General features: G+C 45.4%; 1 protein-coding gene across 4 annotated transcripts in view; it reads left to right on the top strand.

Annotated features, from left to right (window-relative positions):
- Positions 1-21,655, top strand: part of nr3c2 (nuclear receptor subfamily 3, group C, member 2) — a 438,927-nt gene that overhangs the window by 290,331 nt on the left and 126,941 nt on the right. For all 4 annotated transcript variants that reach the window (XM_068041172.1, XM_068041180.1, XM_068041201.1 and 1 more), the window contains one exon: positions 4,458-4,574. In XM_068041172.1, the coding sequence (XP_067897273.1) occupies positions 4,458-4,574 (117 nt within the window). The remainder of the gene's footprint in view (positions 1-4,457; positions 4,575-21,655) is intronic.

The raw sequence follows: 21,655 nt of genomic DNA on the forward strand, positions 1-21,655 counted from the left end.
CATTGCTGTTAGTGAGAGTTTGCTGTGCGCAAATTGGCTGTCGCATTTCCTACAACAGTGACTACATCTAGAACTGGGGGTCACGATTAAGGGGTCGCCCATTTAAGACAGGGATGAGGAGAAATGTTTTCTCTCAGAGGGTCGTGCGTCTTTGGAACTTTCTTCCTCAAAGACAGTGGAAGCAGAGTCTTTAAATATTTTTAAGATAGAGGTAGATAGATTCCTGATAAACAAGGGGGTGAAAGGTTATTGGGGTAGGCAGCAATGTGGAGTTGAGGTTACAATCAGATCAGCCATGATCTTATTGAATGGCAGAGCATGCTCGATGGGCCAAGTGGCCTACTCCTGCTCCTAATTCGTATGTTCATAAAAGTACTTCATTGGCTATGAAGCACTTTGGGACAGCCTGAGGTCATGAAAGGTGCAATATAAATGCAAGTCTTTATTTCTAATTAAGTGTTTATGTCCAGCTAACCCTTTATAATCAGCATGGGCTGAACTTACTTGGCATGGCGAAGGTCCAAACATCGGGCCGGAAAGCTGGGGGCAACCCCGCCTCAGCCGTTTGGGGGATCCCAGTCTGCATTTGTTGGTGCTCAGGAGCCGTCCTGCAAGAGCTGCTGGCCAGTCAGAGGGCTGGCAGCTCTGCAGTCTCAGCAGCACCACCGGGAGCGGTGGCCACTGCTGGGACTGCACACAGCCGGGAGAAGCAGAATGGACATCGCCCTCGGACCAAGGTAAGTGGGATCGGGGTCATTGAGGCCAGTTAGGCAGACCCTGGCAAGGGGAGGGGATTGGTGAGGGCAGGGGCTTGTATTGCCGCGGGGGTGGCCCTCCGTGGGCCCTCCATGGGCCCCAGAGTGCCTGATCAGGAGGGCACCCCCCACCACCCCTCACCAAGCCCACAGCGAGGCTGCCAGGGTTTACCTGGCAGTCTCTCCACATGGCAGAGGGCCCACCCGCCACTGGGAAAATGCCAGCGGCGGTGAGAGGAGGGACTTAAATTGGCCACCTGCGCCGCTGCTGGCAAAATGCCCATGGTGGCAGGAAGACTACAGGCACGCCACCCCCATCCCTCCCTCACAGTTTTTCACCCCCACCCCGCCTTCCAGCCCGCTCCCGAAGGCTCCACTAAATTCCATCCCACATGTTCAACTTGATGCTTACATTCAAAATAAAAGCGAAACCAGCACTCACCCAAAAATAAAATTCTGTATGACTTACAAATTATATTTTCAATACTTTATGCACACTATATACGCAAGAAATCCATGAAAACATCTTACGATTCAATTTATATATCTCACATTTATTTATTTTTCCTCTGACTTTTTTTGAATACATTATCAAGGAAGATTGCCTATTTTATTGTGGCTGGTAGTCATTTTATATGTTGTTTGACAATTTAAACAAAATGATTCACCATGGGGTGGGAGCCACATTTGATTGCAAAAGAGATCCATGCAGTTTAGAAAATGCTGCTTGTTCATCCCTGCTATGAATATTCAGTCCATAATACGGACCAGAAAGTAGTTAAAACTCAAAACAACTCGACAAAGTTCAACTTCCACCTGAAGCAGTTCACATAATCACCTTTATAGTGCCAGCAGTTCCCGTCTGTCATGCTGTACCACATGACTATAAATTCGGGAAGTCAGGCAATTCCACAAATCCTGTTTGTGCAAGTTTAAAGGAAGACTTTATTTTTCTAAGGCAGTATCAAATTTTGCAGGTCATTCAGAAAGATCAACAAAGTATTTCAAAATTGCATATCAACCGAAAATCTATTCCCAGCACAAGTAGTCTCGAAACAACTGAGGGAAATGTTAACATGGCTGGACAGGTCAGATTGGTTGTGGGCAATGGGGGGGTGGGGGGGGGTTGCTAAATGGGCAAAAAGTGAAAGCATACTGGGAAGCTGGCTCTAGCCTGCTGACATCTGAGTTTTGCTGAGACAAGACAAGGAGCAGTCAGCCAACCTGCTCCCAGGTGGCGGTTTGGCATTTTAAATATGATAATGAGGCTAGAAGTTTCAGCTTAAATATGGTCAGCTGCACTTCCTGAGCCTTGGGAAATTGTGCAGCTGCAGCAAGGTGAGGACAACCTTGGGGAGAAGGCAAGTGCTTTCAGAACACTGTTTGTGGGCCAGGAGGCGCAGGATTGCTTAGAGTCATAGAGAGATACAGCACTGAAACAGGCCCTTTGGCCCATGAAGTCTGTGCTGACCAACAACCAACCATTTATACTGATCCTACATTAATCCCATATTCCCTACCACATCCCCACCATTCTCCTACCACCTACCTACACTAGGAGCAATTTACAATGGCCAATTTACCTATCAACCCGCAAGTCTTTGGCTGTGGGAGGAAACCAGAGCACCCAGCAGAAACCTACGCAGTCACAGAGAGAACTTGCAAACTCCGCACAGGCAGTACCCAGAACTGAATCCGGGTCGCTGTAGCTGTGAGACTGCGGTGCTAACCACTGTGCCACTGTGCTGCCCTGCCAGGGCCCCCCCGCCCCAAGCTCTCCCCTGCCATCTGACTTGCCTCCACTCCACCACATCCAAACCCGCTCCCCCACCGGGAACCACTCTAGGCAAGGCCATTAGTGCAGGAGGGGCAGCCTTAGCACCTGTGAAACTAAACAAACCTGCTGTTCCAGTAATGGAAGTTGGACCCCTCTATGGGGTCAAGGTCAGGACCCTTGAAGGTTCAGGTAGGAATTTCTGCAAAAGAGCACCAATATCTTCCTTCTGGAGTAGTTGGTAATGCTCTTCTATATCAGGAACTAGCACCACTTAACTGCAGTTTGCAACCTCTACGAAAGGTTGAATGTGCAAAATTAATTCCTAGTTGCACAGGTGCACATCCTGGCTATATACATAGTGTAATCTCCTTGACTCTGCAAGCTCTAGTTATTGACGTTGCGTCCAATGAATCCATGATTTGGCCAGGATGGACAACCTGTAGGTTTTCAGGTCCATATCTCTAGCTATTTCAGTTATGGACAAGAGGAGAGGTTATTTTGTAATAATGGTACAATAAAGAGAGTGTTTTTTATTCATTCGTGGGATGTGGGCAAGGCCAGCAATTATTGCCCATCCCTAATTGCCGTTGAGAAGGTAGTGGTGAGCTGCCTTCTTGAACCGCTGCAGTCCATGTGGTGTAGGTACACCCACAGTGCTGTTAGGGAAGGAGTTCCAGGATTTTAACCCAGCAATGGTGAAAGAATGCCGATACATTTCCTGGTCAGGATAGTGTATAACTTGGAGGGGAACTTTCAGGTGGTGTTGTTCTCATGTCCTGGCTGCCCTTATTCTTCTAAGTCGCTGTGAAAGAAGCCTTGGGAAGTTGCTGCCATGCATCTTGTAGATCTTGGTGGAGGGAGTGAATGTTTAAGGTGGTGGGGTGCCGATCAAGTGGGCTGCTTTGACCTGGGTGGTGTTGAGCTTCTTGAGTGTTGTTGGAGCTGCACTCGTCTAGCGAAGTGGAGAGTATTCCATCACACACCTGATTTGTGCCTTGTAGATGGTGGACAGACTTTGGAAGTCAGGAGGTGAGTTACTCGCTGCAGAATTCCCAGCCTCTGACCTGCTCTTGTAGCCACATTATTTATGTGGCTGGTCCAGTTCAGTTTCTAGTCAATAGTAACCCCCAGGATGTTGCGAATGGGGGTTTCAGTGATGGTAATGCCATTGAATGTCAAGGGTAGATGGTAAGATGGCAATGTGAAGCATGAACTTATCAGCCCAAGCCTGAATCTTATCCAGGTCTTGCTGCATGCGGGTATATTCCAACCAGTGGAGGGTTTTCCTCCTGACTCCCATTGACTTAAATTTTTGCTGAGCCTCCTTGATGCCACACTCGGTCAAATGTTGCCTTAATGTCAAGGGCAGTCACTCTTGCTCTACCTCTGGAATTCAGCTGTTTTGTTCATGTTTGGACCAAGGTTAAAATGAGGTCTGGAGCTTTGTGGTACTGGCAGAATCCAAACTGAGCAACTGTGAGCAGGTTATTGCTGAGTAAGACCACCTTCGTAGCACTGTTGATGACACCTTCCATCACTTTGCTGACGATTGAGAGTAAGCTGATGAGGCAATAATTGACCAGATTGGATTTGTCCAGCTTATCCTAGGCTGGACGTACCTGGCCAATTTTCCACATTGTTGGGTAAATGCCAGTGTTGTAGCTATACGGTGTGACTGTAATTACCTGTTCCATTCATGTTAATAGGCACTAACACTGCAAATACTGTTTTGGTTGCATTTTTAAGTGTTTCAGGTGATGACAAACGTCACATATTTGCTGAGTGCACATGGAATTCTAGAAACCACAAAACAAAACTCTGATCTGATGCATAAAACTAATGAGGGTGTCTCTAAGTCCAAGTTATTTGACTGTGGAAATTTTATTTTTATTAACTTTTTACATTTTCATTTTTTTTTTAACTAGGGCAACAAAACTACTTGTGTGCAGGAAGAAACGACTGCATTATTGACAAAATCCGCAGAAAAAACTGCCCAGCATGTCGCTTACGAAAGTGTTTTAAAGCAGGGATGAACTTGGGAGGTATCTGGTTTTCTTCTTTGAGTAACTCTTAGCAAGCAGAATCATTTTTAGTTGGTTTTAGTTAGCAATTATCTTTGGATCCATCAGTTCATATGGCCATTCGCTTTGAAACATATGTTTTCTCTCTACCGGAACATTTTCTTTTCATCATCAGGTAAACCCTCCCTTCCTGAAATGGCTATTTGTGACTATAATATGTGTAAAGCTAGGTTTATTCAGTGTTTTACTGTACTATAATATTTAAAAAAAATTGTCTTCTCTTCAAGTGTTTGGATTGGTGACACAGTGGGATAGCATATAGTCCTCCTGCCTCTGTAACTTTGGTTTAAATCAAGCCTATATGGGTGGGATGAAAATCTTTCTGTTCACTGGCTGTGTGAAATGAGGGATAGATTTAGCTCAGATGCAACTGGGTGTGGGTCCACAATAAAAAAACTGCTTCTAATTTGACACAAAATTGGTACTCTCCTACCGAGACCGACCATGGAGATGGCTTTTGTGGGAGATATGTCATAAATATGCATTAACATGCTTTGCCTTGAAGTGTTCAGAAGTATTCTTTAAAACAGTGTTGTATTAAAATGTGTAGGGCTTATTCATGAATAGTATGACTTTATATTGATGTTATTTGTAGTTTTACTATGCTGTTTTTAATAAAAGTACATGTGTATCACCTATGGGCAGTTTAAATCAGTCCCATGGCAAAACGATGAAATCTAATGAGAAAACATATTGCAGGAAACTGAAATAAAACAGGATCAATAACTGCTCCAATAAGATGCCTATTGGTAAAGTTTAACTAAAAACCCAGAACCACTGTCACTCAAAAACAGAACAGCCAACGAAAGCAAGATATTTGAAACCTTTTACTGCTATTCCTTTTTTAAAAAATCATCTAGATTCTTACATTAACATTAGGTTTTAACATTTTCATAACTATGATAATCTAGTACAAAGCAACATTAGACTTCCTGAAAATGTGTTTTCAGTGTCTGTAAAAGTCAATGGTGACCAAATATTATTAGCATTGATATTGTATTACAAGAAAATAAGATCTAAATATGTGAAAGATAATGGGGTGAGAACCTAAGGTGCTTTTAGACAGTGTTTTAGCAGTAACTGTTGAAAATTGTTCATTCGCTTAGTGGCCTGTCACTGGAAAGACGTTATGAAAAAGCTAATGAGATTTTGGGATAGATTTCAAAGGCATTAGACCGTAATTCAGAATAAATTATTCTGTTTTTTTCTTATTAAGGCTATATTTGGAATCTTAGGGGTAATTTTTCAAATTTGAACTCTTGAAACAGAATTTTGCCTATAGAAGAACATATTGGGAATTTGGATGTGTGTTTCCATGATTTTCCATCCACAATGAATCAGAGTTCTGATACACTGTCCTGGAAGCTTTGCATTATGATTAATATTTCTAAAATGACCTCTATTATATACAAGTTTTGGGCACCCTACCATTAAAAGGACATTGGTTCATTGGATAATGTTTGAGGAAAGGCCGTGCAGATAATTATGGGACTTGGGCTGTACATTATGAAAGGATACCGGCAGAGTTAAACTTTTCTGAAGGTAGCAGCGATAAGATGGTTTGCAGGTATTTAAAATGCTGAAAGGTATACTATTTAACCAAAACTTTGAGATCACAACAAGGGCACAGATTCAAACTAAAGAAGCCTTAAATAATGCGAGAGATTAGGAAAGTTTTTGTTTGCTCTTGGAAGTTCTATATACTATGGAACAGACAAACAGTGAAAACAGTTGATTAATTCCTTGAAAAAAAGAGCTGAATGAATGACTATGTAATTGGATTGAATGGTATAGAGATAAACATGAACAGGGTTGGATGTTATAGGGATTAACCATAGGCAAGATTGAATGGTTTAGGGATAAGCATGGGCTGGATTGAATGGTATAGGGATAAGCATGGGCTGGATTGAATGGTATAAGCATAAGCATGGGCTGGATTGAATGGTATAGGCATAAGCATGGGCTGGATTGAATGGCATAGGCATAAACAGGGGCAGGATTGAATGGTATAGGCATAAGCATGGGCTGGATTGAATGGTATAGGCATAAGCATGGGCTGGATTGAATGGTATAGGCATAAGCATGGGCTGGATTGAATGGCATAGGCATAAACAGGGGCAGGATTGAATGGTATAGGCATAAGCATGGGCTGGACTGAATGGTATAGGCAGAAGCAGGGGCAGGATTGAATGGTATAGGCATAAGCATGGGCTGGATTGAATGGCATAGGCATAAACAGGGGCAGGATTGAATGGTATAGGCATAAGCATGGGCTGGACTGAATGGTATAGGCAGAAGCAGGGGCAGGATTGAATGGTATAGGCATAAGCATGGGCTGGATTGAATGGCATAGGCATAAACAGGGGCAGGATTGAATGGTATAGGCATAAGCAGGGGCTGGATTGAATGGTATAGGCATAAGCAGGGGCTGGATTGAATGGTATACGGATAAGCATGGGCTGGATTGAATGGTATGGGGATAAGCATAGGCTGGAATGAATGGTATGGGGATAAGCATAGGCTGGAATGAATGGTATGGGGATGAGCATGGGCTGGAATGAATGGTATAGAGATAAGAATTGGCTGGATTGAATGGTATAGGGAGAAACATGGGCTGGATTGAATGGTATAGGCATAAGCAGGGGCTGGATTGAATGGTATAGGGATAAGCATGGGCTGGATTGAATGGTATGGGGATAAGCATGGGCTGGATTGAATAGTATAGGGATAAGCATGGGCTGGATTGAATGGTATAGGCATACGCAGGGGCTGGATTGAATGGTATAGGGATAAGCATGGGCTGGATTGAATGGTATAGGCATAAGCAGGGGCTGGATTGAATGGTATAGGGATAAGCATGGGCTGGATTGAATGGTATAGGCATAAGCAGGGGCTGGATTGAATGGTATAGGGATAAGCATGGGCTGGATTGAATGGTATGGGGATAAGCATGGGCTGGATTGAATAGTATAGGGATAAGCATAGGCTGGAATGAATGGTATAGAGATAAGAATTGGCTGGATTGAATGGTATGGGGATGAGCATGGGCTGGATTGAATGGTATAGGGATAGGCATTGGCTGGATTGAATGGTATAGGGAGAAACATGGGCTGGATTGAATAGTATAGGCATAAGCAGGGGCTGGATTGAATGGTATAGGGATAAGCATGGGCTGGATTGAATGGTATGGGGATAAGCATGGGCTGGATTGAATAGTATAGGGATAAGCATGGGCTGGATTGAATGGTATAGGCATACGCAGGGGCTGTGTTGAATAGTATCGGCATAAGCAGGGGCTGGATTGAATGGTATAGGGATAAGCAGGGGCTGGATTGAATGGTATGGGGATTAGCATGGGCTGGATTGAATAGTATAGGGATAAGCAGGGGCTGGATTGAATGATATAGGCATAAGCAGGGGCTGGATTGAATTGTATAGGGATAAGCATGGGCTGGATTGAATGGTATAGGGATAAGCATGGGCTGGATTGAATAGTATAGGCATAAGCAGGGGCTGGATTGAATGGTATAGGGATAAGCATGGGCTGGATTGAATGGTATGGGGATAAGCATGGGCTGGATTGAATGGTATGGGGATTAGCATGGGCTGGATTGAATGGTATAGGGATAAGCATGGGCTGGATTGAATGGTATAGGGATAAGCATGGGCTGGATTGAATGGTATAGGCATAAGCAGGGGCTGGATTGAATGGTATAGGCATAAACAGGGGCAGGATTGAATGGGACAGAGAGAAGCATGGGCTGGATTCAATGGTATAGGCATAAACAGGGGCTGGATTGAATGGTATAGGCATAAGCATGGGCTGGACTGAATGGCATAGGGATAAGCAGGGGCTGGATTGAATGGTATAGACATAAGCATGGGCTGGACTGAATGGCATAGGGATAAGCAGGGGCTGGATTGAATGGTATAGACATAAGCATGGGCTGGACTGAATGGCATAGGGATAAGCAGGGGCTGGATTGAATAGTATAAGGATTAGCATGGGCTGGATTGAATGGTATGGGGATAAGCATAGGCTGGATTGAATGGTATAGGGATAAGCATGGGCTGGATTGAATGGTATGGGGATAAGCATAGGCTGGATTGAATGGTATGGGGATAAGCATAGGCTGAATTGAATGGTATGGGGATTAGCATGGGCTGGATTGAATAGTATAGGGATAAGCATGGGCTGGATTGAATGGTATGGGGATAAGCATGGGCTGGATTGAATAGTATAGGGATAAGCATAGGCTGGATTGAATGGTATGGGGATAAGCATAGGCTGAATTGAATGGTATGGGGATTAGCATGGGCTGGATTGAATAGTATAGGGATAAGCATGGGCTGGATTGAATGGTATGGGGATAAGCATGGGCTGGAATGAATGGTATAGGGATACGCATGGGCTGGATTGAATGGTATGGGGATAAGCATGGCTGGATTGAATGGTATGGGGATAAGCATGGGCTGGAATGAATGGTATAGGGATACGCATGGGCTGGATTGAATGGTATGGGGATAAGCATGGGCTGGAATGAATGGTATGGGGATAAGCATGGCTGGATTGAATGGTATGGGGATAAGCATGGGCTGGAATGAATGGTATAGGGATACGCATGGGCTGGATTGAATGGTATGGGGATAAGCATGGGCTGGATTGAATGGTATAGGCATAAGCAGGGGCTGGATTGAATGGTATGGGCATAAACGGGCTGGATTGAATGGTATAGGGATAAGCATGGGCTGGATTGAATGGTATGGGGATAAGCATGGGCTGGACTGAATGGTATAGGCAGAAGCAGGGGCAGGATTGAATGGTATAGGCATAAGCATGGGCTGGATTGAATGGCATAGGCATAAACAGGGGCAGGATTGAATGGTATAGGCATAAGCAGGGGCTGGATTGAATGGTATAGGCATAAGCAGGGGCTGGATTGAATGGTATACGGATAAGCATGGGCTGGATTGAATGGTATGGGGATAAGCATAGGCTGGAATGAATGGTATGGGGATAAGCATAGGCTGGAATGAATGGTATGGGGATGAGCATGGGCTGGAATGAATGGTATAGAGATAAGAATTGGCTGGATTGAATGGTATAGGGAGAAACATGGGCTGGATTGAATGGTATAGGCATAAGCAGGGGCTGGATTGAATGGTATAGGGATAAGCATGGGCTGGATTGAATGGTATGGGGATAAGCATGGGCTGGATTGAATAGTATAGGGATAAGCATGGGCTGGATTGAATGGTATAGGCATACGCAGGGGCTGGATTGAATGGTATAGGGATAAGCATGGGCTGGATTGAATGGTATAGGCATAAGCAGGGGCTGGATTGAATGGTATAGGGATAAGCATGGGCTGGATTGAATGGTATAGGCATAAGCAGGGGCTGGATTGAATGGTATAGGGATAAGCATGGGCTGGATTGAATGGTATGGGGATAAGCATGGGCTGGATTGAATAGTATAGGGATAAGCATAGGCTGGAATGAATGGTATAGAGATAAGAATTGGCTGGATTGAATGGTATGGGGATGAGCATGGGCTGGATTGAATGGTATAGGGATAGGCATTGGCTGGATTGAATGGTATGGGGATAAGCATGGGCTGGATTGAATAGTATAGGGATAAGCATGGGCTCGATTGAATGGTATAGGCATACGCAGGGGCTGTGTTGAATAGTATCGGCATAAGCAGGGGCTGGATTGAATGGTATAGGGATAAGCAGGGGCTGGATTGAATGGTATAGGGATAAGCATGGGCTGGATTGAATGGTATGGGGATAAGCATGGGCTGGATTGAATAGTATAGGGATAAGCATGGGCTGGATTGAATGGTATAGGCATACGCAGGGGCTGTGTTGAATAGTATCGGCATAAGCAGGGGCTGGATTGAATGGTATAGGGATAAGCAGGGGCTGGATTGAATGGTATGGGGATTAGCATGGGCTGGATTGAATAGTATAGGGATAAGCAGGGGCTGGATTGAATGATATAGGCATAAGCAGGGGCTGGATTGAATTGTATAGGGATAAGCATGGGCTGGATTGAATGGTATAGGGATAAGCATGGGCTGGATTGAATAGTATAGGCATAAGCAGGGGCTGGATTGAATGGTATGGGGATAAGCATGGGCTGGATTGAATGGTATGGGGATTAGCATGGGCTGGATTGAATGGTATAGGGATAAGCATGGGCTGGATTGAATGGTATAGGGATAAGCATGGGCTGGATTGAATGGTATAGGCATAAGCAGGGGCTGGATTGAATGGTATAGGCATAAACAGGGGCAGGATTGAATGGGACAGAGAGAAGCATGGGCTGGATTGAATGGTATAGGCATAAACAGGGGCTGGATTGAATGGTATAGGCATAAGCATGGGCTGGACTGAATGGCAGAGGGATAAGCAGGGGCTGGATTGAATAGTATAAGGATTAGCATGGGCTGGATTGAATGGTATGGGGATAAGCATAGGCTGGATTGAATGGTATAGGGATAAGCATGGGCTGGATTGAATGGTATGGGGATAAGCATAGGCTGGATTGAATGGTATGGGGATAAGCATAGGCTGAATTGAATGGTATGGGGATTAGCATGGGCTGGATTGAATGGTATAGGGATAAGCATGGGCTGGATTGAATGGTATAGGGATAAGCATGGGCTGGATTGAATGGTATGGGGATAAGCATGGGCTGGATTGAATGGTATGGGGATTAGCATGGGCTGGATTGAATGGTATAGGGATAAGCATGGGCTGGATTGAATGGTATAGGGATAAGCATGGGCTGGATTGAATGGTATAGGCATAAGCAGGGGCTGGATTGAATGGTATAGGCATAAACAGGGGCAGGATTGAATGGGACAGAGAGAAGCATGGGCTGGATTGAATGGTATAGGCATAAACAGGGGCTGGATTGAATGGTATAGGGATAAGCATGGGCTGGATTGAATGGTATGGGGATAAGCATAGGCTGGATTGAATGGTATGGGGATAAGCATAGGCTGAATTGAATGGTATGGGGATTAGCATGGGCTGGATTGAATAGTATAGGGATAAGCATGGGCTGGATTGAATGGTATGGGGATAAGCATGGGCTGGAATGAATGGTATAGGGATACGCATGGGCTGGATTGAATGGTATGGGGATAAGCATGGCTGGATTGAATGGTATGGGGATAAGCATGGGCTGGAATGAATGGTATAGGGATAAGCATGGCTGGATTGAATGGTATGGGGATAAGCATGGGCTGGAATGAATGGTATAGGGATACGCATGGGCTGGATTGAATGGTATGGGGATAAGCATGGGCTGGATTGAATGGTATAGGCATAAGCAGGGGCTGGATTGAATGGTATGGGCATAAACGGGCTGGATTGAATGGTATAGGGATAAGCATGGGCTGGATTGAATGGTATGGGGATAAGCATGGGCTGGAATGAATGGTATGGGGATAAGCATGGCTGGATTGAATGGTATGGGGATAAGCATGGGCTGGAATGAATGGTATAGGGATACGCATGGGCTGGATTGAATGGTATGGGGATAAGCATGGGCTGGATTGAATGGTATAGGCATAAGCAGGGGCTGGATTGAATGGTATGGGCATAAACGGGCTGGATTGAATGGTATGGGCATAAACGGGCTGGATTGAATGGTATAGGGATAAGCATGGGCTGGATTGAATGGTATGGGGATAAGCATGGGCTGGATTGAATGGTATAGGCATAAGCAGGGGCTGGATTGAATGGTATAGACATAAGCAGGGGCTGGATTGAATGGTATAGGCATAAGCAGGGGCTGGATTGAATGGCATAGGCATAAACAGGGGCAGGATTGAATGGTATAGGCATAAGCATGGGCTGGATTGAATGGTATGGGGATAAGCATGGGCTGGAATGAATGGTATAGGGATACGCATGGGCTGGATTGAATGGTATGGGGATAAGCATGGGCTGGATTGAATGGTATGGGGATAAGCATGGGCTGGAATGAATGGTATAGGGATACGCATGGGCTGGATTGAATGGTATGGGGATAAGCATGGGCTGGAATGAATGGTATAGGGATACGCATGGGCTGGATTGAATGGTATGGGGATAAGCATGGGCTGGATTGAATGGTATAGGGATACGCATGGGCTGGATTGAATGGTATGGGGATAAGCATGGGCTGGATTGAATGGTATGGGGATAAGCATGGGCTGGAATGAATGGTATAGGGATACGCATGGGCTGGATTGAATGGTATGGGGATAAGCATGGGCTGGATTGAATGGTATAGGCATAAGCAGGGGCTGGATTGAATGGTATGGGCATAAACGGGCTGGATTGAATGGTATAGGGATAAGCATGGGCTGGATTGAATGGTATGGGGATAAGCATGGGCTGGACTGAATGGTATAGGCAGAAGCAGGGGCAGGATTGAATGGTATAGGCATAAGCATGGGCTGGATTGAATGGCATAGGCATAAACAGGGGCAGGATTGAATGGTATAGGCATAAGCAGGGGCTGGATTGAATGGTATAGGCATAAGCAGGGGCTGGATTGAATGGTATACGGATAAGCATGGGCTGGATTGAATGGTATGGGGATAAGCATAGGCTGGAATGAATGGTATGGGGATAAGCATAGGCTGGAATGAATGGTATGGGGATGAGCATGGGCTGGAATGAATGGTATAGAGATAAGAATTGGCTGGATTGAATGGTATAGGGAGAAACATGGGCTGGATTGAATGGTATAGGCATAAGCAGGGGCTGGATTGAATGGTATAGGGATAAGCATGGGCTGGATTGAATGGTATGGGGATAAGCATGGGCTGGATTGAATAGTATAGGGATAAGCATGGGCTGGATTGAATGGTATAGGCATACGCAGGGGCTGGATTGAATGGTATAGGGATAAGCATGGGCTGGATTGAATGGTATAGGCATAAGCAGGGGCTGGATTGAATGGTATAGGGATAAGCATGGGCTGGATTGAATGGTATGGGGATAAGCATGGGCTGGATTGAATAGTATAGGGATAAGCATAGGCTGGAATGAATGGTATAGAGATAAGAATTGGCTGGATTGAATGGTATGGGGATGAGCATGGGCTGGATTGAATGGTATAGGGATAGGCATTGGCTGGATTGAATGGTATGGGGATAAGCATGGGCTGGATTGAATAGTATAGGGATAAGCATGGGCTCGATTGAATGGTATAGGCATACGCAGGGGCTGTGTTGAATAGTATCGGCATAAGCAGGGGCTGGATTGAATGGTATAGGGATAAGCAGGGGCTGGATTGAATGGTATAGGGATAAGCATGGGCTGGATTGAATGGTATGGGGATAAGCATGGGCTGGATTGAATAGTATAGGGATAGGCATGGGCTGGATTGAATGGTATAGGCATACGCAGGGGCTGTGTTGAATAGTATCGGCATAAGCAGGGGCTGGATTGAATGGTATAGGGATAAGCAGGGGCTGGATTGAATGGTATGGGGATTAGCATGGGCTGGATTGAATAGTATAGGGATAAGCAGGGGCTGGATTGAATGATATAGGCATAAGCAGGGGCTGGATTGAATTGTATAGGGATAAGCATGGGCTGGATTGAATGGTATAGGGATAAGCATGGGCTGGATTGAATAGTATAGGCATAAGCAGGGGCTGGATTGAATGGTATGGGGATAAGCATGGGCTGGATTGAATGGTATGGGGATTAGCATGGGCTGGATTGAATGGTATAGGGATAAGCATGGGCTGGATTGAATGGTATAGGGATAAGCATGGGCTGGATTGAATGGTATAGGCATAAGCAGGGGCTGGATTGAATGGTATAGGCATAAACAGGGGCAGGATTGAATGGGACAGAGAGAAGCATGGGCTGGATTGAATGGTATAGGCATAAACAGGGGCTGGATTGAATGGTATAGGCATAAGCATGGGCTGGACTGAATGGCAGAGGGATAAGCAGGGGCTGGATTGAATAGTATAAGGATTAGCATGGGCTGGATTGAATGGTATGGGGATAAGCATAGGCTGGATTGAATGCTATAGGGATAAGCATGGGCTGGATTGAATGGTATGGGGATAAGCATAGGCTGGATTGAATGGTATGGGGATAAGCATAGGCTGAATTGAATGGTATGGGGATTAGCATGGGCTGGATTGAATGGTATAGGGATAAGCATGGGCTGGATTGAATGGTATAGGGATAAGCATGGGCTGGATTGAATGGTATGGGGATAAGCATGGGCTGGATTGAATGGTATGGGGATTAGCATGGGCTGGATTGAATGGTATAGGGATAAGCATGGGCTGGATTGAATGGTATAGGGATAAGCATGGGCTGGATTGAATGGTATAGGCATAAGCAGGGGCTGGATTGAATGGTATAGGCATAAACAGGGGCAGGATTGAATGGGACAGAGAGAAGCATGGGCTGGATTGAATGGTATAGGCATAAACAGGGGCTGGATTGAATGGTATAGGCATAAGCATGGGCTGGACTGAATGGCAGAGGGATAAGCAGGGGCTGGATTGAATAGTATAAGGATTAGCATGGGCTGGATTGAATGGTATGGGGATAAGCATAGGCTGGATTGAATGGTATAGGGATAAGCATGGGCTGGATTGAATGGTATGGGGATAAGCATAGGCTGGATTGAATGGTATGGGGATAAGCATAGGCTGAATTGAATGGTATGGGGATTAGCATGGGCTGGATTGAATAGTATAGGGATAAGCATGGGCTGGATTGAATGGTATGGGGATAAGCATGGGCTGGAATGAATGGTATAGGGATACGCATGGGCTGGATTGAATGGTTTGGGGATAAGCATGGCTGGATTGAATGGTATGGGGATAAGCATGGGCTGGAATGAATGGTATAGGGATAAGCATGGCTGGATTGAATGGTATGGGGATAAGCATGGGCTGGAATGAATGGTATAGGGATACGCATGGGCTGGATTGAATGGTATGGGGATAAGCATGGGCTGGATTGAATGGTATAGGCATAAGCAGGGGCTGGATTGAATGGTATGGGCATAAACGGGCTGGATTGAATGGTATAGGGATAAGCATGGGCTGGATTGAATGGTATGGGGATAAGCATGGGCTGGAATGAATGGTATGGGGATAAGCATGGCTGGATTGAATGGTATGGGGATAAGCATGGGCTGGAATGAATGGTATAGGGATACGCATGGGCTGGATTGAATGGTATGGGGATAAGCATGGGCTGGATTGAATGGTATAGGCATAAGCAGGGGCAGGATTGAATGGTATGGGCATAAACGGGCTGGATTGAATGGTATGGGCATAAACGGGCTGGATTGAATGGTATAGGGATAAGCATGGGCTGGATTGAATGGTATGGGGATAAGCATGGGCTGGATTGAATGGTATAGGCATAAGCAGGGGCTGGATTGAATGGTATGGGCATAAACGGGCTGGATTGAATGGTATAGACATAAGCAGGGGCTGGATTGAATGGTATAGACATAAGCAGGGGCTGGATTGAATGGTATAAGGATTAGCATGGGCTGGATTGAATAGTATAAGGATTAGCATGGGCTGGATTGAATGGTATAGGGATAAGCAGGGGCTGGATTGAATAGTATAAGGATTAGCATGGGCTGGATTGAATGGTATAGGCATAAGCAGGGGCTGGATTGAATGGTATAGACATAAGCAGGGGCTGGATTGAATGGTATAGGCATAAGCAGGGGCTGAATTGAATGGTATAGGGATAAGCATGGGCTCGATTGAATGGTATGGGGATAAGCATAGGCTGGATTGAATGGCATAGGGATAAGCATGGGCTGGATTGAATGGTATGGGGATAAGCATAGGCTGGATTGAATGGTATAGGGATAAGCATGGGCTGGATTGAATGGTATGGGGATAAGCATAGGCTGAATTGAATGGTATGGGGATTAGCATGGGCTGGATTGAATAGTATAGGGATAAGCATGGGCTGGAATGAATGGTATAGGGATACGCATGGGCTGGATTGAATGGTATGGGGATAAGCATAGGCTGGATTGAATGGTATAGGGATAAGCATGGGCTGGATTGAATGGTATGGGGATAAGCATGGGCTGGAATGAATGGTATAGGGATACGCATGGGCTGGATTGAATGGTATGGGGATAAGCATGGGCTGGATTGCATGGTATGGGGATAAGCATGGGCTGGAATGAATGGTATAGGGATAAGCATGGGCTGGAATGAATGGTATAGGGATAAGCATGGGCTGGATTGAATGGTATGGGGATAAGCATGGGCTGGAATGAATGGTATAGGGATAAGCATGGGCTGGATTGCATGGTATGGGGATAAGCATGGGCTGGAATGAATGGTATAGGGATAAGCATGGGCTGGAATGAATGGTATAGGGATAAGCATGGGCTGGATTGAATGGTATGGGGATAAGCATGGGCTGGAATGAATGGTATGGGGATAAGCATGGGCTGGAATGAATGGTATAGGGATAAGCATGGGCTGGATTGAATGGTATGGGGATAAGCATGGGCTGGAATGAATGGTATAGGGATAAGCATGGGCTGGATTGAATGGTATGGGGATAAGCATGGGCTGGAATGAATGGTATAGGGATACGCATGGGCTGGATTGAATGGTATGGGGATAAGCATGGGCTGGATTGAATGGTATAGGCATACGCAGGGGCTGTGTTGAATAGTATCGGCATAAGCAGGGGCTGGATTGAATGGTATAGGGATAAGCAGGGGCTGGATTGAATGGTATGGGGATTAGCATGGGCTGGATTGAATAGTATAGGGATAAGCAGGGGCTGGATTGAATGATATAGGCATAAGCAGGGGCTGGATTGAATTGTATAGGGATAAGCATGGGCTGGATTGAATGGTATAGGGATAAGCATGGGCTGGATTGAATAGTATAGGCATAAGCAGGGGCTGGATTGAATGGTATGGGGATAAGCATGGGCTGGATTGAATGGTATGGGGATTAGCATGGGCTGGATTGAATGGTATAGGGATAAGCATGGGCTGGATTGAATGGTATAGGGATAAGCATGGGCTGGATTGAATGGTATAGGCATAAACAGGGGCAGGATTGAATGGGACAGAGAGAAGCATGGGCTGGATTGAATGGTATAGGCATAAACAGGGGCTGGATTGAATGGTATAGGCATAAGCATGGGCTGGACTGAATGGCAGAGGGATAAGCAGGGGCTGGATTGAATAGTATAAGGATTAGCATGGGCTGGATTGAATGGTATGGGGATAAGCATAGGCTGGATTGAATGGTATAGGGATAAGCATGGGCTGGATTGAATGGTATGGGGATAAGCATAGGCTGGATTGAATGGTATGGGGATAAGCATAGGCTGAATTGAATGGTATGGGGATTAGCATGGGCTGGATTGAATGGTATAGGGATAAGCATGGGCTGGATTGAATGGTATAGGGATAAGCATGGGCTGGATTGAATGGTATGGGGATAAGCATGGGCTGGATTGAATGGTATGGGGATTAGCATGGGCTGGATTGAATGGTATAGGGATAAGCATGGGCTGGATTGAATGGTATAGGGATAAGCATGGGCTGGATTGAATGGTATAGGCATAAGCAGGGGCTGGATTGAATGGTATAGGCATAAACAGGGGCAGGATTGAATGGGACAGAGAGAAGCATGGGCTGGATTGAATGGTATAGGCATAAACAGGGGCTGGATTGAATGGTATAGGCATAAGCATGGGCTGGACTGAATGGCAGAGGGATAAGCAGGGGCTGGATTGAATAGTATAAGGATTAGCATGGGCTGGATTGAATGGTATGGGGATAAGCATAGGCTGGATTGAATGGTATAGGGATAAGCATGGGCTGGATTGAATGGTATGGGGATAAGCATAGGCTGGATTGAATGGTATGGGGATAAGCATAGGCTGAATTGAATGGTATGGGGATTAGCATGGGCTGGATTGAATAGTATAGGGATAAGCATGGGCTGGATTGAATGGTATGGGGATAAGCATGGGCTGGAATGAATGGTATAGGGATACGCATGGGCTGGATTGAATGGTATGGGGATAAGCATGGCTGGATTGAATGGTATGGGGATAAGCATGGGCTGGAATGAATGGTATAGGGATAAGCATGGCTGGATTGAATGGTATGGGGATAAGCATGGGCTGGAATGAATGGTATAGGGATACGCATGGGCTGGATTGAATGGTATGGGGATAAGCATGGGCTGGATTGAATGGTATAGGCATAAGCAGGGGCTGGATTGAATGGTATGGGCATAAACGGGCTGGATTGAATGGTATAGGGATAAGCATGGGCTGGATTGAATGGTATGGGGATAAGCATGGGCTGGAATGAATGGTATGGGGATAAGCATGGCTGGATTGAATGGTATGGGGATAAGCATGGGCTGGAATGAATGGTATAGGGATACGCATGGGCTGGATTGAATGGTATGGGGATAAGCATGGGCTGGATTGAATGGTATGGGGATAAGCATGGGCTGGATTGAATGGTATAGGCATAAGCAGGGGCTGGATTGAATGGTATGGGCATAAACGGGCTGGATTGAATGGTATGGGCATAAACGGGCTGGATTGAATGGTATAGGGATAAGCATGGGCTGGATTGAATGGTATGGGGATAAGCATGGGCTGGATTGAATGGTATAGGCATAAGCAGGGGCTGGATTGAATGGTATGGGCATAAACGGGCTGGATTGAATGGTATAGACATAAGCAGGGGCTGGATTGAATGGTATAGACATAAGCAGGGGCTGGATTGAATGGTATAAGGATTAGCATGGGCTGGATTGAATAGTATAAGGATTAGCATGGGCTGGATTGAATGGTATAGGGATAAGCAGGGGCTGGATTGAATAGTATAAGGATTAGCATGGGCTGGATTGAATGGTATAGGCATAAGCAGGGGCTGGATTGAATGGTATAGACATAAGCAGGGGCTGGATTGAATGGTATAGGCATAAGCAGGGGCTGAATTGAATGGTATAGGGATAAGCATGGGCTCGATTGAATGGTATGGGGATAAGCATAGGCTGGATTGAATGGCATAGGGATAAGCATGGGCTGGATTGAATGGTATGGGGATAAGCATAGGCTGGATTGAATGGTATAGGGATAAGCATGGGCTGGATTGAATGGTATGGGGATAAGCATAGGCTGAATTGAATGGTATGGGGATTAGCATGGGCTGGATTGAATAGTATAGGGATAAGCATGGGCTGGAATGAATGGTATAGGGATACGCATGGGCTGGATTGAATGGTATGGGGATAAGCATAGGCTGGATTGAATGGTATAGGGATAAGCATGGGCTGGATTGAATGGTATGGGGATAAGCATGGGCTGGAATGAATGGTATAGGGATACGCATGGGCTGGATTGAATGGTATGGGGATAAGCATGGGCTGGATTGCATGGTATGGGGATAAGCATGGGCTGGAATGAATGGTATAGGGATAAGCATGGGCTGGAATGAATGGTATAGGGATAAGCATGGGCTGGATTGAATGGTATGGGGATAAGCATGGGCTGGAATGAATGGTATAGGGATAAGCATGGGCTGGATTGCATGGTATGGGGATAAGCATGGGCTGGAATGAATGGTATAGGGATAAGCATGGGCTGGAATGAATGGTATAGGGATAAGCATGGGCTGGATTGAATGGTATGGGGATAAGCATGGGCTGGAATGAATGGTATGGGGATAAGCATGGGCTGGAATGAATGGTATAGGGATAAGCATGGGCTGGATTGAATGGTATGGGGATAAGCATGGGCTGGAATGAATGGTATAGGGATAAGCATGGGCTGGATTGAATGGTATGGGGATAAGCATGGGCTGGAATGAATGGTATAGGGATACGCATGGGCTGGATTGAATGGTATGGGGATAAGCATGGGCTGGAATGAATGGTATAGGGATACGCATGGGCTGGATTGAATGGTATGGGGATAAGCATGGGCTGGAATGAATGGTATAGGGATAAGCATGGGCTGGATTGAATGGTATGGGGATAAGCATGGGCTGGAATGAATGGTATGGGGATAAGCATGGGCTGGAATGAATGGTATAGGGATAAGCATGGGCTGGATTGAATGGTATGGGGATAAGCATGGGCTGGAATGAATGGTCTCGGGATAAGCATGGGCTGGATTGAATGGTATGGGGATAAGCATGGGCTGGAATGAATGGTATAGGGATACGCATGGGCTGGATTGAATGGTATGGGGATAAGCATGGGCTGGAATGAATGGTATGGGGATAAGCATGGGCTGGAATGAATGGTATAGGGATAAGCATGGGCTGGATTGCATGGTATGGGGATAAGCATGGGCTGGAATGAATGGTATAGGGATAAGCATGGGCTGGAATGAATGGTATAGGGATAAGCATGGGCTGGATTGCATGGTATAGGGATAAGCATGGGCTGGATTGAATGGTATGGGGATAAGCATGGGCTGGAATGAATGGTATGGGGATAAGCATGGGCTGGATTGCATGGTATGGGGATAAGCATGGGCTGGAATGAATGGTATCGGGATAAGCATGGGCTGGATTGAATGGTGCAGGGATAAACAGAGATTGAGATGCATACTGGGGACACAATGGTCCGTATACGACTTTTGCTGAGAATAGGTGATCTGTTGAGGGCAACAGGCCAGGGTTCATTTATGGATTAGATAGATGTTTTATGGAGTTTCAGTTGTTTATCTTTCAGGATCAGGGAGTATTTGTGCAGATATTTCACTGGGGATTAAATGGGATGGGTAGATTTACATGGTTTGAGGAAGGAACAAGCTTGATGAACCAGCTGCCCTTTTGTCTTTCAGGTTTAAGCACATTTCTTGTATTCTTACATCTCCTAAATATTTTAAAACTATTTCCAGGGGCTAATTGATATTACTGCTTTCTCAAATTGTCCTTTCTTTATTTTGCCTGATTTACTATATAGCAACTACTATCTTCCTAAATATCGCCACAAAACTCAATGAGAAATTGTAGAT

The sequence above is a fragment of the Heterodontus francisci genome, chromosome 1 (assembly GCF_036365525.1).
Source record: "Heterodontus francisci isolate sHetFra1 chromosome 1, sHetFra1.hap1, whole genome shotgun sequence".
Taxonomy (NCBI): domain Eukaryota; kingdom Metazoa; phylum Chordata; class Chondrichthyes; order Heterodontiformes; family Heterodontidae; genus Heterodontus; species Heterodontus francisci.